Source organism: Branchiostoma belcheri, unplaced genomic scaffold (genome assembly GCF_001625305.1).
Source record: "Branchiostoma belcheri isolate BF01 breed outbred unplaced genomic scaffold, Haploidv18h27 scaffold37, whole genome shotgun sequence".
In the NCBI taxonomy this organism is placed as follows: Eukaryota; Metazoa; Chordata; class Leptocardii; order Amphioxiformes; family Branchiostomatidae; genus Branchiostoma; species Branchiostoma belcheri.
The window spans coordinates 2720078-2736223 of NW_017803987.1; the positions used below are offsets into that span (position 1 = coordinate 2720078).

Below are 16146 nucleotides of genomic sequence, written 5' to 3' on the forward strand. Positions count from 1 at the left end.
ATTTTTTAGGAATAAAAACAACTAAACTGCAATAAAATGCATCAAGTGATTTATTCCAACCATCCACAACATGGCACTGCCTTTGCATGACTTTCCATATTTTTACATGTACGTGTATACAATTTCCGTTGTTCTTTTCCTGTACTGTCATGCCCGCAGCATGCTGGGTGACACGCCCCTGACGACATCCCCGCGTGTACTCAGATAAACCACCAGGTCATCAGGCATCTCCTCGTTACCCTCCGGTAGTTTAGGGGGAGCGATGAACCGCGGGCCCTGCGCCATGGAGAACAGGAGCCGTGGGGGGTCCGACACTGCGGAAGGAGAGAGAGGGAGAGAGAGAGAGAGAGAGAGAGAGAGAGAGAGAGAGTGCAGTCATATTTTGGAAATAATGTAATTCACTTCATGTTCACGATAGCAAAATTTCACAGTCTGAGAAAAATGGACATGTTCATGGTGGCAGCAGGTGCAGCAAAGAGAAAGTCGCTGAATGTTTTGTTTTGTTTGTAATGATAACTTTGCAGTACAGAAGTGACATCACACAAACTGCGAATGTAAAACTACTGCAAAAAAAATTGTGATTTTATACAGTTTAAATACCAGGGCTCTAGTCAGGGCCGTTTTTTCAGTCAATTACAGGAACTTTTCAGCACGCGACGGAAAAAAATTTTATGTTTTAACTTATACCGTAATAAGTTTTTTGTTTTGGGGATAGGACTTCTTTGCTCAATTTTTAACAAAATAATGTACATAAAATAAAAGACTGAATATCATTAAACATACATGAAATCCCAGGTATCCTAACAAACGGTTCCTCTGTGTTCATGTTGAGGTAGTCTGGGAACTGGAGAGTCTTTTTCTTCAGTGTCAGCCTCCAATCCTCATGGGGTGAAAGGTCATTCTTCTCTCGACAATACCTGCAAATAAAACAATAAAATAATAATTAAAAAAGGCCCCTCTCACTGATTTTTGACCAGTTCCCTAATTTTTTTTGCTTCTTCTCTTCTTAAAAGCTGTAAAACAATGGACACATGTATCACATTTACTGTATCATGTTATTACTATGTGTTTAAAACATTATAAGTCAAGTGTGCTTCATGCATTTTACATCTATGGACCACTCTAGGTAAAGATACTTTTTCTGCTTAGTTAAGAGTATGGGAGTTTAACAAACACCACTACCAGTAGACTAGCCCCCTGCTGTAGTGATTGCACTACTGTATGGCCCAAGGGCTACTGACCCAGAGATGAGTGCCACCCTACACACCACCTGGTGTGGGAAGAACTTTATGCTATATTTAAGTAACATAAGCGGTACCCACTTTTTCCAGAAGTGCACCAGGGTGGGGAAGATTGTCATGATGGCATCGTAGAACAGCCCGCGGTCGTAGAACCCACGGTTTGCATCCCCGATAATGTGAGACGCCATTTCTGGTGGGATGTTTATCTGGGGTGGGAGACAAACAGTCATTGTAAAACAATGAAAAACTAGTACATGTACCTCTTAAAATACACACACATACACTCACATAGACAAACTCACACACATTTACTCAGAAATTAATAAATACACGTACAGAAAAAAACACAGTCAAAAAGTCAAAAACATTACTGAGACTATAAGACTACTTCCTGAGAGGTGAAAGAAGCCATTAAAATTAGGGCCCATCACCCTTCGCTCAACGGTGAGGGGGGCCAATATTTAACCAGATAACTTTGACCCAGTGTTGACGTCACTTTTCAGAGAAGCCACATGACAAGCTTCACTGGGTCAGTCTACTGAGGAAGACCAGAGTGACTGGTCGAAAGCTCTAGGAGAGAACAATCTCTTGTGTTGGATCAAAAGATTTAACTTTAAACAATACTGAGAATTTGTCACAAATCCACAGGCTTACCTGGACCTTTGGGGGGATTGAGGATTCTAGAAAACACTTGATGATAGCAGAAGCCTTTCTCTTCAGTAGTTCATCCTCATCCATGGAGTATTCCCCACACTGGGCGTTCTTAGCCACCTCATCTGCAAGGGCTTTGTAACTGTAGAAAAACATGAAATCACAATTTCCAAAAAATGTACAATCTTTACGTAATACAAATAAATTAAGCAATTGGATAATTTCTCTGAAGAGTCAGACATAAAGCTGTGGTCCACTGTTCATTCTGCTTGTCAAAAAGAGCTAGGGGAATTTCCCCGGTACAATGAACCTGTAAATACTGTACATAGTGTCTGTCTTCTCTGCCACAACCAGTGGAAGATTGGCTCTTCAGTGAGCTAAAACTGGATTGAGATCACTTTCGTTTCCTTTCTACCCTGTTGTAAAGTTAAATGTTCAAAATTCAGACTTGTTTACACATGCAGAAGTAACTGTGCCACAGAAGCATAGTGACAGAAGAAGTCAAGGCTTTATGACCTCATAAAAATGAGAAATTACATAAAATATGCCAGCAGGACAAGGGTTAAATGTTAGGAGACTTGTATATATGTGTGTGTGTCTGTGTGTGTGTGTGTGTGTGTCAAGAAACTTGTACCTACCATTCAACTTCCTTAAAGAAAGCCACATCCTTGGGCAGTTTCTCCACAAAGATGACTCGACCTCCGATGAACCGTCTTGTCAGACGAGGTTTCTTCTCCTTCTCTTCAGAGTCCAGAAAGTCGTGGGCCTCAAAATCCTTAATCTTTGGCTGGTTGGGAGTTTGGATGTCTACGGAGGGAAACAAAAAAACTACAGCTGAGGTACAATACAGACATACAGTCACATACATGAAGCATCAAGCTGTAAGCTATATGTGATGTCAACTCTTATTATGAATGCTTTCTGAAGAATGTCTTGAGCACCTGGATATATCTGAAGTGTGGATGACTGATATTGCATTTATTAGATCTCTTCAAATTCACCATTTTTAGCAAGAATTCAGAGACATAAGACCTCCATGAAATATAAAATCTTGTGTAAATGCTATTTTTTTGATGAGTTGAAAATCTCTCTTGAACAAAAGGCTCCATTGGCTGATGAGTTTCAACAGGGATACTATCCAGACAAAATACACATTTTGGCTTTTTCCAAAGCTGCCTTCATAAAAAGAATTTAAAAAATATCTGTTGGTTTTAGGTTACATTTGATTTTATTGAATGAAAATCTTCTTACTTGCAGAATTGGGCCTGAAGCTCTCAGCTCTGAGATAGTCTTCAAACTCCTGACTCTGTAGTCTTCTGTGTAAGGCTTGTCTCAGGGCAATGATGGAGCGAACAATAGCGAAACAGATGGCTCTCTGGACAAGGGAAAGAGTTAACACAATAGTATAGTCAAATTTCTGTTTAGTACTGAAATGCTATCCCTGTCCCTAGTGCTGAAATGCTATCCCTGTCCCTAGTACTGAATGCTATCCCTGCCCCTAGTACCTGTCCCTAGTGCTGAAATGCTATCCATGTCCCCAGTACTGAAATGCTATTCCTGTCCCTATTACTGAAATACTTTCCAGTCCCACGCACTGAAATGCTGTCCCTGTCCCTAGTTCTGAAATGCTGTCCCTGTCCCTAGTACTGAAATGCTATCCCTGTCCCTAGTACTGAAATGCTATCCCTGCCCTAAGTACTGAAATGCTATCCCTGTCTCTAGTACTGAAATGCTATCCCTGCCCTAAGTACTGAAATGCTATCCCTGTCCCTAGTACTGAAATGTTTTCCCTAGTGCTGAAATGCTATCCCTATTCCTAATGCTGAAATGCTATCCATGTCCCTAGTACTGAAATGCCATCCCTGTCCCTAGTACTGAAATGCTATCCCTGCCCTAAGTACTGAAATGCTATCCCTGTCCCTAGTACTGAAATGCTATCCCTGTCCCTAGTACTGAAATGCTATCCCTGTCCCTAGTGCTGAAATGCTATACCTGTCCCTAGTGCTGAAATGCCATCCCTGTCCCTAGTACTGAAATGCTATCCCTGTCCCTAGTACTGAAATGCTACCCCTATCCCTTGTACTGAAATGCTATCCCTATCCCTAGTGCTGAAATGCTATCCCTGTCCCTAGTGCTGAAATGCTATCCCTGTCCCTAGTACTGAAATACTATCCCTGTCCCTAGTACTGAAATGCTATCCCTGTCCCTAGTACTGAAATGCTATCCCTGTCCCTAGTACTGAAATGCTATCCCTGTCCCTAGTACTGGAATGCTGTTAGTTTTCCATACTAGTTCCAAACAATCGTTACTATTGCTTCACTTTTTTCCAATCCCCCAGACCTTACTACAGCCTTGTAATGCTTCTATAGTTGGACATTTTTCACCTAAATGTTTGATTTTTTAAAAGGGAGAAAAGACAGGAAACTGACTGTTTTTGCTTTCAGGCTGATGACTTTGGGTTTGGATTTCTCCTCAGGTGAGTCAGCTTCCTCCTGCTCCTCGTCCTGTAGGTCTGTGGTGCTGTCATCTGGGAAACAGTCTCTGTACTTCTCATACCTGAGTGCGAACCGATAGAGAGACGGAAAATGACAGGTTTGTAGATGTTTTTATTATTACCAACCATGAAAATTGGTATTGTTTGAGGTATTGTTTTCAGTATTTCTGTGTGTGTGTATGTATGTGTGTGTATGTGTGCGTGTGTCTGTGTATGTGTATGTGTCCGTGTGTGTCTGTGTGTGTATGTGTCCGTGTGTGTCTGTGTGTATGTGTGCATATGTGTCTGTGTCTGTGTGTGTATGTGTCCGTATGTGTCCACATGGTCCTTAGTTTTCACATGGTCCTTATGTTAGATTGTAATGGATATGTCATCTGGTAGTGCTCGCTGTTTTAACACGTGTTTTTCATTACATGACCTCCTTGACAGCTTGTTTCCCTTGCATGATAAAGAAGGGGTTTACAAAAGGATATTGCAGAAGATCTAAATATTTCTTTATTGTTCATTTTCACTTTTTGATGTAGACGGAACAATGGAATCATTCTATTGAGCAAAGCTATGGAATCGTTCTATTGAGTGAAGCTATGGAATCATTGTATTGAGAAATCATAATAATCGTTTACCAGCGGTCGCCGAGTGACTTTGCCACAGCAGCCTGAGCAGACAGTAACATGGCAGGAGTGATGCTGCCCATCTTAGCAATGTCCCTGATCACCTGCGCATCACACTGTAGGGCAACACCTGTGGGAACAGGTAGGCGTTATTCAACATACTGCTTTCTCTGCTTAGCACTTACTTAGAAATATTATGGTAGTTGAACACACAACATTACTAGTAGCAGACTTCAAAAACAACTAGAAAGGTGACGTTTGCAAAGCAAATGCATAATGTTTAACTGCACAACGGGAGGGTCTAGCTGAACAAACTACTACCTTGTTTATTTGTTTGTTTGTTAAGTCATTGACCTTTTTTGTTTGAAGAAGAAGAGAAAGAAAAACAAAGAAGAACAAGAATAAGAAACAGAGCAAAACCAGTATGTTTTCCTTCTGTGAAGGTAAACTATAAACTTTAAGGTAACTAGAAAGGTAACATTTGCCAAGCAAATGCATAATGTTTACCTTTGCATAGGTAAACATTATGCATTCATATATATGGTCAGACAGGAGTCTAAATCCCTCCTGCTATCAAATTACAACATGATGTAACCCAACACTAGTTACCATGGCAACAGACACAACATTGGTTCAGGTCAGAGGTCACTGTTTGGAGAAGAAGAAGAGGAAGAAGAAACTGAGCAAAAACAATATGTTTGACTCACCTTTCCCAGCAGTTTTGCTGAAGTACCTCCTGACGATCTGTATTGCCTTGGCCTGTTTCTCCCTGTTGTCCTTGCTGTGGACTCTCATGTTTTCCACCGCGATCCAGAACAGCAGCGGTGCCTCCGACCCCTCCGACATCAGGAAACGCTTGAAGTACTCCAGATGTACGCTGTTCCGTAGGACCTCTGCATAGTTCCTACAACAAAACGAGGCATGATGTTCAACTCACATACAAATTTTCAAATACTCTCAAGGTAGAGAGGTAACATCTTGTTTTTTTTTTTTTGTGGCCTTTTTGGTGATTCTTCATTTCCCTAGTAGTGGTCAAAATTTCTTTCATTTTCCTCCTTCTGCATGAAAAAAAATCGCAGCCTATACTAGGAAAACATAGAATCATAGAGAAGGCTGCCAAAAAAGTCCAAAATTGATGCTGATAGATTCAGAGCAATGCAAAATGAGAGACTACATTGTGATTGTTAAAAAATTCTGTCAACAAAAATGAGCGCATTCTGTAAAGTATCAGATTCTGTTGCAAATCACACTGTTTTCACTCAGCAAATTTCTGAACAAATTTTATCTCAATGACAAGTAAATGAAGTTCCATCTTCTCAGTGACTTCTAAAATCAGGCAACCAAAGATTGTAGGCAGCTGCAACCAAGTTGCTTAAATAATGTACAGTAGTTTTTTTCAGCACTCACTTGGGTTTGCTTGGTGGAGGCAAGATGACTCCATGTTTCTTGACAGAGCGGAAGAAAAACGGCATCTTGGAGTTAGCCGGTCCCTGAACCTCACACTTCTGTACAGGGCGGTACCACTTGTTAGGGTACTCCCGTGCACTCTGGGCAGCCAGCTGCTTGTAGTCCACTTTCTTTGGAAACGCCGGTACTACAATGAATGAATGAATGTATTTTATTATAATAAATTGTGTCTTGTGACTTATTGTCCCCCAGCCCATATGGGATTATGAGACACCAGAAGTCACAAAAACATAAGTAAGAAGTTCAAAAATCACATAAACATAAATGCAAGTCAAATCAAAGGTCATACTGCAGACATCAAATAAAGAACTTAATACAATGTTAAAGTGGTAAACAACATAATTGGTACATAAAAGTCAACTCAAAAGTGCATAAGGTCAATTCAAAAGTACATAACGTCAAGTACAAGTACAGATACATGACACTGTACAAAAATTAAATTAAGGAAAAATATGTGAGTGAGTTTTATACAGGGTGGGTGATTATGAACTGTTTGCTTTCCAAAAACTATAGGTATGACATTCAAGTCATACCAGTCCTATAATAGAAACACCAGTACTACAAGTTGCAGATATTGAAATCAAATTTTGTACATAGACAGGTTTGCTGGCATCTATCTGTAGTATATTTTACTTCTAAACCTCTGTGAGGGTGTGGAGATAGCATTTTTATGTGCTTAAAAAACTCAAATGAAACAAAAGATTTGTGTTTGCACCAAATGTTCTTTCTTGCCAACTTTTCTGTCATACTTTTCAGACAACGCCTTTTAAAAATTGTATGATTCTTGGTGGCAAATGCACAGATCTTGGTACATAGGCAACACCAAATCCGTCCTCATCAGTGTTTGAACACATTATCAATGCCACATGATGCCACAAAGCTTTAAGTATCATACAATGGAGAAACTTTCTCACATCTTCGAGCAGGTAGTGTCTTCTCTCCTTTGAGTGACAGATCATCATCAGACTCCTCAAAGTAGTCACTTAAGTCTTCCATCTCCTGTGTGTCTATTGCTGAAGAAATGGATAAGGACCAAGACATTTCATCACCTGGTTTATGATACAGGACAAGGATAAGTGATACAGTGTTTTCTAGCATTTGACATTTTTTTATTACTAAGGCCACACTGATTTAATTTTATGGATGACATCTGCATGGGCATTGATTCGGCTACCAATTTAAATTTGGCTTCAAAATAATTTGCATGTAACTTGTTATATGATGTACACAAAAACAGCGATTTCTGTATTGGCCTTCAAAATTTTCAGTGATATACAAATACATTAGTCTAGTGCAGACCTACATTACAAGCACAGGCCAAAGATTACATTCTTCTTTCAGACAAAATTACAATTTTTCTTGCAAATTCATGCCCGAGGGCTAATTGTAACATACAATGCATACGACATACATACAAGTGAAACAAGCAACGACTATTCTATTCAGAGCAAGTGACTAATCTATTCAGAATACAATCTAAACTCTTTAGGTTTGATTTGTTTTTTGAAAGCTGTGGAAGACAAAGTGTCCCACTATTTCTGCAATGAGTGGGTTTTGAGAGGTTAACAGGAAGTTTGGAAGTTGTGGTAAGTTTTGGTTTAAGCCTTCTTTAAATTGCCCTTTTCTTCCCTGATCATTACAGGGGCAGTGGGAGATAAAATGTATTTAAAACACTCTATATATTACATATCATACTCACTTCTTGATACCTGGTCAGCCAGATTCACAGCTTTTTCCTTCCGTTGTTTAAGACCAGGAGGTTCCTTCTCCACTTTAAGGGTGCCTTCCCCGGGTAGAGGAGGTGTCGACTGTTTCTTGGCAAAAATCTGGGTGCTGCTTTTTCTGGCGGGAAGTCCTGACATTCCAAAGGACGATGTACGGAGTAGCGGGAGATAGTCGCTTGTTCCCACGCCGACTCGTCTTTGGCGAACAGACTGCGGTAATGTATGCAAGGGTGTGGTGTGTTACTGCATATCATTACTGTCTGTTATGAAGAGTGGTTCTAAATTAGTAACCTTAATGAATTTTTTATTAGTTCAGTACAATCATTCTGCACAAACCATAATTTCAGTGTTAGAGATTTTACTTCAAACAATAATGCAAGTTTCAGCACCAAGGACAGTGAAGTACACATCTCATACAACTACAGAATAAGCTAAGTACGTGACCAATGTAATATAACCTAACCATTGCCAGTTGAAAGTTTTCTTCGTCTTGTTGACAAAACTAGTTTCAGTGTTTGAGTTTTTGCCTGATACAACTATCGTACACAAGTTTCAGCACCAAGGACAGGGAAAACATCTCATACAACTACAGAATAAGCTAACCTTACCACTGCCTGTTGAAAGTTGTCTATGTCCTCATCACAAAACTCCTCCCAACTCTTGGCAAGACACTGTCAGAGAGGAAAGATATGTGAGTTTTTTTATCCTGGGTGCCTTGTGGATATGAACTTTTTGCTTTCCAAAAACTATAGATATGACATTCAAGTCAAAGGTACATGCTTTAAGAATGGAAAGATGAAAAAATGTGACATATATTGTGTCAAAGTTGTAACACAGTCAATATGCATTTCCAGTTGATTACTGTACTCCCCAGACTATTCAGCACCATGCTGCACGGTTGCAGCCTTGGTCCTACCTGCACAGACTCAGATCTCCAGGAGGCCAATGAAGCTGCGCAGAACTGGTTGGAGTGGACTGGCGACAAGCTATACTGATGACTACTGTACTATAGAGTTCTTTCAACCGTGAAAACCTCCCCACAAAACAACTGAATTAAGGTTTGTTTGTTGGCCCTTCCACTGGGCAAATTTAAAATTAAAGTACAAAGTTAAAGTGACATCCTCACCGTAGTGATGTTGATCTGTGCCTGTTGTAGATACACACACCACAGTGCAGAAGGAGGAGTGGTTCTCAGTACCTCCCCTAACCCCGGTCCTACAGCAGTGTACTCTGACAACCCTGGTCTCATGTGTGTCTCCACCAGCCTCCTACTCTTCTCATACCAAACTGACTTATCCCCCGACGAAAACGTCATCTCAAGATTCAGTAACTCCTGTTACATTGAAGAAAGAGAAACACTTATGAATGCGATCACCAACAAGGCACATATAACATTACCTAAAACAATCTCAGATACTTTTACTCTACTCATGTCATGTTCCGACGAAACTTCCCTGTACATAGGCCAGTATATATCCAAAGCTTTAGATAAAAGAAATCATATTATATCTGCCAACTGATGTACACTCTAGTTTGTACAGTCATATGTAGAACTCAAGACATGTACATGATCATGTAAGCCATGCTCCATATACATACATGTACTATATTACCTTTTTGAAATAGTATGTTATTTTCGATATATAAAACTTGTAGTCACTGTAGACGTAAGAGTGGATGTTAGCTAGATATGTAGTACTGAAGAGTTTGCCATCCATTGTACCAGTTACAATTGTTGTGCAATAAAGATTGACTTGACTTGACTTGACCTGTGCTGCCTGCCAGAACTTAAAGACACTCTTCTCCTTCTCCAAACCCTTCTTATCGAGAGAGGAGTAAAATGGGTCTCCCGCTAGTCTGTCTGACTCGAGGGCTAGGAAAAGAAACTTGTTGCTTCTTAGGAAAACTTCTTGTTGTTCCTTGTAAAGAGAGTACAAGCTGTAAGATGTTGGCTGGGGGAGGGTGGGGCCACCGGAGATGTGTGGAAGATGGAAAGGACAAGTGTCTCCTTGGCTGATGGACTCAATCTTGTTCTTGATGTCCTTTGTCGTAGCAGGAGTCTTAGATGATAGCTTGTCTCTGATAGGCAGACGTGGTGTGGCGGTTTTGCCGGTCTTGGGTTTGCGGTAACTATCCTTGTCTGTTGAAATAAGAAATAGATATATCATACATTTTTTCCTGTCTTGATAAACTATTGTACATGTATGATGCACATATAAATTAAAGCATAAAAATGAAACTTTGTTTCCTTAACAACTTGTTTTTCCAAGACTAGCCCCAAGCTAGTTGGCAGCCTTTGCTGCATTTCCAGCCAAAAATGAATAAATAAATAAATAAACAATGTGGCATTTCAGAGTTTTTAAAGACAAGCCTTCAACAATTTTGAAATCAAACACAGATGCTGAATAATATTATATACATGTAATATGTATATGTACCTATTAATGGTGTTCTTGGCTTCACAGCAAACACCTCTTGTCTTCTCCCTCGCCGTTTTTGGTCCTTCTTCCAGCTGAGCTGCTGTATTGTAGAACTGCTTCTGTCCTTACTTCTACGTTCTTTAAGACTCTCAGCTTTCTTAAGTTGCTCTTGTCTCTGCAGCATGGACAGGGCCTTGGGTGTCAGCCGCATCGGGTACTTTGTCTTCAACTGGTGGAGAGCCTGCTTCACCTGGCAGAGAAAAAAAAATACCATTAAACTTAAACGCTCCACTCTTGAGATACTGCCAAAAAATCCTTTGTGTGACAATGTGGGGATGGGTGGTGCAATGGCAGACTGTTCGGCTCGGAACCGAGAGGTCCCAGGTTTGAATCCTGCTATGTCACCTATCTTGTACCCTTGGGAAAGGCACTTTTCGCAAATTATCCCTCTCCTTCCACTACCTTTTACCTCTCAAACCAAAGTCAGGTACCCATTTTACACCTGGGTAAAGTAAAGAAAGTCGTGCAAAGTGCCTTTCCCAAGGATACAAGATTGGTATAATGACAGGATTCGAACCAAGTACAAAAATGTACCTCTAGGTTCTGGGCCAAACACCCTGCCATTAAACCACACAACCCCACCTACATATAGACTGGGATGTCTTAGACTGGGATTCAAGCCCTTTTTTGTTTATGTTCTGATCCTGAAATGGTAACGATACCAACTGAAACTACTAAAGCACTAGACACTAATTAAACCCCAATACAGCCCACCATCTACCTGTCTTTTCCTTTCCATAGCTTCCTGTTGAGCTTTCTCTTCATCCGCCTGAGCTTGTTTCTTAGTCTTCACTGCCTCTACTTTAGCCTGGCTACCAGTCCTCTGAGGCTGTAACTTAGCCTGGCTGCCAGCCTCCTGAGGCTCTGAGCTAGTCTGGGTAACAGTGCCGTCTGGCTCCACTATTCTGACTACAGGTGGTGTCATGGCAGGAGAGTCTACTATAGCCTCTTTTTCTTCAGAAATGCTCGTTGGGGCAGACACTACAGAAATGAGATAAAATGTCTAATAGTACTTGATAATGTTTATACCCTTAGCTAGCCGGTGCAACCAAATTTTGTAGTGTTAGATGCATCCAATGTAATTTCGGGGTGGCATAATTGGATTTTAAAAGTCAATTTTATGGTAATTCTTTTAAGGTACATGTAGTAAGTTGATTTATCCCACAGAATACTGATATCTGTGAGGCAGTAAATGTCAATATCAGACAGATTTCTTCATCCAAAATATTTTCTGTTTTGCCATCCAGAAATTACCATTGGATGCCTTTAATTCATTCATACATATATATTTTTTCTGACCCTTACAATCTCAATGAAAAGCAGCCAGAAGGCTAATTTGAGAACTTAGTGAACAAACAAATGGCTGAAACATCACCTTCTTCTTGTGATAGTTTCCCATCATCCTTTGCCACTGCGCTGTCCGATTCCCGGCGACCCAGTGACGTCGTTGACGCTATTTCCATCGCGCCGCCAGCGGTCGGAGACGTGGCCAGCTGCACCAGTCCAGCCACTGTGATGTTAGAGATGCTCGCAGTCTGAGCTAACACGATATCATCATCCTCATAGTCTTCATCCAGTATGAAAAACTGTCCTGGCTTCAGTATGGATTCAGTGTACCTACATGTGTGCAGTAGCACAAAATAACCTTATTACCTTTTTGGAAAATGGAAGTATTGTTTTGGGTATGTCTGTGTGTGTGTTTGTGTGTGTTTCCACATGGCTCTTAGGTTAGGTTGTAATGGATATGGTTGGGTTCAGTCTGTCACAGAGGGAGAAAGTCATTAATCACATCTATATCTGGTAGTGATCAGGTGATTTTCATTACATGACCTCCACCACCAGTTGACAACTGGTGGTTGCTTCCCTTGCACGATAAAGAAAGACTTGTAGACACCATAGTGAATCAGAAGAGGACACAGTCACCATCCCATAATATCTAAATATTCAAGGAGGTCTGAGATCTCTGAATTCTTGTTGCAAACATTTTTATAAGGTACATCATATGGCATGTATCACTATTTAACAGGTGGTACAACCAGTATTACCTGGCCCTGCACCAGCCCATGTACCGAGGTAACCAGTAGGACTGGATGGTGTCTAGAACCACCTGTTGTACACAAACAAACAAACAAACAAACAAACACTAACCAGCCTTACCTGGCCCTGCACAAGCCCATGTACCGAGGTAGCCAGTAGGACTGTATGGTGTCTAGAACAGTCTGTTGTACACAAACAAACAAACAAACAAACAAACAAACACTAACCAGCCTTACCTGGCCCTGCACCAGCCCATGTAGCGAGGTAACCAGTAGGACTGTATGGTGTCTAGAACCACCTGTTGTACACAAACAAACACTAACCAGCCTTACCTGGCCCTGCACCAGCCCATGTAGCGAGGTAGCCAGTAGGACTGTATGGTGTCTAGAACCACCTGTTGAACACCAGACAACAGGTGGGGGGAGGGGCAGCCTGCAGTGAACTCTGCTTGTAACGTCAACTTCTCATCAACACCAGCTGGACAGAAAACAAACAAAACCTGTAAGACCGGATTCAACTTACAGGCAACTAAAATGACAGCATGCGTTGAATACAATTTTATACCTGGTCCAGCAACTTGTAATCAAGAAAGCAAGTCTTTTCGATTCTTTTAAGGAAAAACTTGTTCTTCTTAAAGGGTGCTGCAGAAACTGTAAGGTTTATCACAGTTAATGTTCTAGAACATTTACCTACAAACAAATGCATTCTTTAGAAGATGTACAGTACCATATAGTTTGGTTCTCCTAACAAGAAGGCCCTCCTATTGTAGCATTTTTATCCAAGCATTAGAAACAATACGAAATTCTTTTTTTGGAGCAAGACAAAGTGTAATGGTTCTGTTTCACAATTTTGAGCCTAATACATGTATATACTGTGTATAATGCTATAAGCACAAAACAGAGACACATTACCTTGTAAGACTTGAAGTTGAATGGCAGGAGGCATCTCTAAGACTGCACCATTACAGAAATACTTCCTGATGATGTCTCGTAGAAGAGTCCTTCTCTTCGTGGCACGTGGCTGGCGTCGGTACGCCTCAGCATCCAACCAGAAGGCCAGGTAGCTCTGTCCAGGGGTGCCGGCAAGCGACTTACGGAAACGCCTCATGCCGCGAACCTTCTTCAGCGCCCGACGTAACATGTCACCCAGGCTACGCACATGCTTATCTTCTGGTAGGGACAAAAGAAATGTAGAGCATTGAATAAAGAAATTGTTCAAGATTTTCAATTTAGAAATCTTTCTAAAAACCATTTCATGACACCAAAAGCAAATTGAAAGAAAAATGTCAAAAAATGTCTCAAATAACAGAACTTCATCAACTTTACACATCTTTATCTATTTATTATTTCATTATATAATCTATAACAATCTACCACACAGCGGATGGTAACACTTTTTCAAGGCCACCATACCAACAATATCATAAAACACTAACACATCGCATAATATAATAGATATTAATAGAAAATCAGTAACATTTATTGAAATAAACATAGAAATCAACTTTAAGTTAGTAAATTACCAAGTTGGTATCTTGTTCAGGGGGTACTCCACAAATAGGTGCAAGGTTTAAGGAACAAACAAAAACAAACAAACAAACAAACACAGACTGACTTACTGCTGCCGTCCCTGTCACTAGGACTGAGGTGTACTGTGGTCTGTTTTAGTCTCTTGTTCAGGAGGTACTCCACGTACAGGTCAGAGGTCAGGAAGAGGGAGAAACGCTCACGGATCACCCAACTGTGCAGCTTCTGACGGTCCAGGACCTGACAGGGGGGAGGGGGGGTCACTCAGTGATATCAGGTAGATTGTAGCAACTATTTAAATCTCAGCTGTACTCTCCAAGCAAAGGTATTATTCAATATATTAATCAGTTTTATAAAAGGACATCAAGAAAAGCTGGTGTAAGTAGCATGCAAAAAAAAGGAAACATGCCTAATCTTGTCATAACATATAATGTAAATCATGAGAAGGAAATATCTAATGCTTCAGCCCCTTCTTCAAATGTACTTAATAATATCTAAACTGATATAAGAAACTGAAAGTTAGTAATAAGGAGTAGATATTGAACAATTATTGCTCCAACACTAGAGGCATTTGCCATCCCACTATCTACAGTTTTATGGGGTGAATCTGTGTAAACTTTTAACAACTTTTGTGTTTACTGCTTTTAGTTTCAGGGAAGTTGTTCTTGAACAAATTTTTGATTTTTCCAGAAAGAGAATAATGCGGAAATGAAAGACTTGGCTTGTAGTATTGTGTACTCACATAGATGGCCTTGTTAATGGATGGGTGCAGCTCAAACTTCTTAACAGACCGTCGATAAAACAAACTCTGTCCAAATATCTGAGGAAACAGAAAAACTGTTATAATACAGTCAAATTCTGGAAATACACCATTGTACAAAGAAAAAGTAACAATCATATTTCAAGAGTCAAAACTCTAGCCATTGGCAGGACTAAAATACACACTGTATCCATCTATATTCGTACTCATAATCAATGAGTTGAAGCTATTACAATGTTTTTCTCTCGGTCCATGCAAATTTGGCTCCAAGTAGCCACTTCAACAGGGAGAAAGTTATAAAATTTTATTTCAAACTTAATTTTGAACTCTTGCCTGGAGGCTAGTAATATCTGGGGAATACACAGTTATAACAGGTGGTTATAATGACGTAAAAATGTCTAGTCTAAAGATCTATCTGATGTTTCTACACACATTAATAAATTACTTACTGGTAGACTTAGGAAGATGTTGAAATAGTCCACAAACGTCACGTCTTCTAGCAACTCTCCAAACTCGGGCAGGGAAGGCCGAGATCCTGATAAAACGGAGAAAGTCTGTGTCTTAGCATGTGTAACTTCAACACTGCACGTGTCACTGAGGACCCCTAGCGGCTGAAGTTAGTAGAAATGTTTACCGATGACATACGGTGATGATCCCATAGTAATTTGACAACTTGAGCTGGCGGAGACTTAGAAAATTCAGCATTTGCGTGACCTAGAGACTAAGGACTTTCAGTTATAGCTTGACCGAATGACAAATTGCAACAGGCAGTACAGATATTGCGATATTTTGAGGAAGGCAAGTTGTCGCCCTCCACCCTGAGCTGCGAAAGACGAGGAAATTTGAGCACATTTTTGTCTCAAAAATAGGCTTTAAAATCTGTGCGTCATAACCAAAATTAAGAAAAACTCAACTAGCATACCTATAGCGTAGCCTTCCAGGTCCCACTCCATGCTCAGGGGCGAATTAGTTCCACTTCTAAAAGCCGGAAACTTGAGAAAAACAGCCCAAGCCGTGCGCACGGCAACTGGCTTGCAACATTAGCCCGTCGCCATTTTGTTACGTCATTTTCGTGTCGTCACACGCGTTGCCTGGCAACGGCCGGCAAGCTTCACAAACTTTGGACCAATCGGACGTTTCCTCACTGCGGTCTTT

The 16146-nt window shown here is 40.5% G+C and overlaps 1 protein-coding gene across 1 annotated transcript; it reads right to left on the minus strand.

Moving 5' to 3' along the window:
* Nucleotides 1–123: 123 nt before the first annotated feature.
* LOC109476382 (regulator of G-protein signaling protein-like) lies at nucleotides 124–16039 on the minus strand. The gene is made up of 24 exons (XM_019777317.1): nucleotides 15914–16039; nucleotides 15441–15526; nucleotides 14974–15051; nucleotides 14324–14471; nucleotides 13617–13874; nucleotides 13038–13182; nucleotides 12044–12285; nucleotides 11390–11649; nucleotides 10627–10858; nucleotides 9958–10328; nucleotides 9315–9521; nucleotides 8797–8859; nucleotides 8164–8398; nucleotides 7379–7477; nucleotides 6405–6591; nucleotides 5705–5901; nucleotides 5010–5127; nucleotides 4322–4448; nucleotides 3144–3267; nucleotides 2531–2699; nucleotides 1896–2034; nucleotides 1323–1447; nucleotides 784–917; nucleotides 124–314 (listed from the first exon to the last, which is right to left on the minus strand). The coding sequence occupies exons 1-24, from the start codon at nucleotides 15942–15944 to the stop codon at nucleotides 148–150; spliced, it is 3942 nt and encodes a 1313-aa protein (XP_019632876.1). The 5' UTR covers nucleotides 15945–16039; the 3' UTR covers nucleotides 124–147.
* Between the last annotated feature and the right edge of the window lie 107 nt (nucleotides 16040–16146).

What these genes read in the sequence shown, in the direction of transcription:
- LOC109476382 (XM_019777317.1), bottom strand. Translation starts at nt 15,944, where the DNA reads ATGGAGTGGGACCTGGAAGGCTACGCTATAG. An exon ending in ATGGGCTGGTGCAGGGCCAG is followed by an intron (nt 12,286 to 13,037) that starts GTAAGGCTGGTT and finishes GCACACATGTAG; the next exon opens with GTACACTGAATCCATACTGA. An exon ending in CACAGATCAACATCACTACG is followed by an intron (nt 8,860 to 9,314) that starts GTGAGGATGTCA and finishes CCTCTCTGACAG; the next exon opens with TGTCTTGCCAAGAGTTGGGA.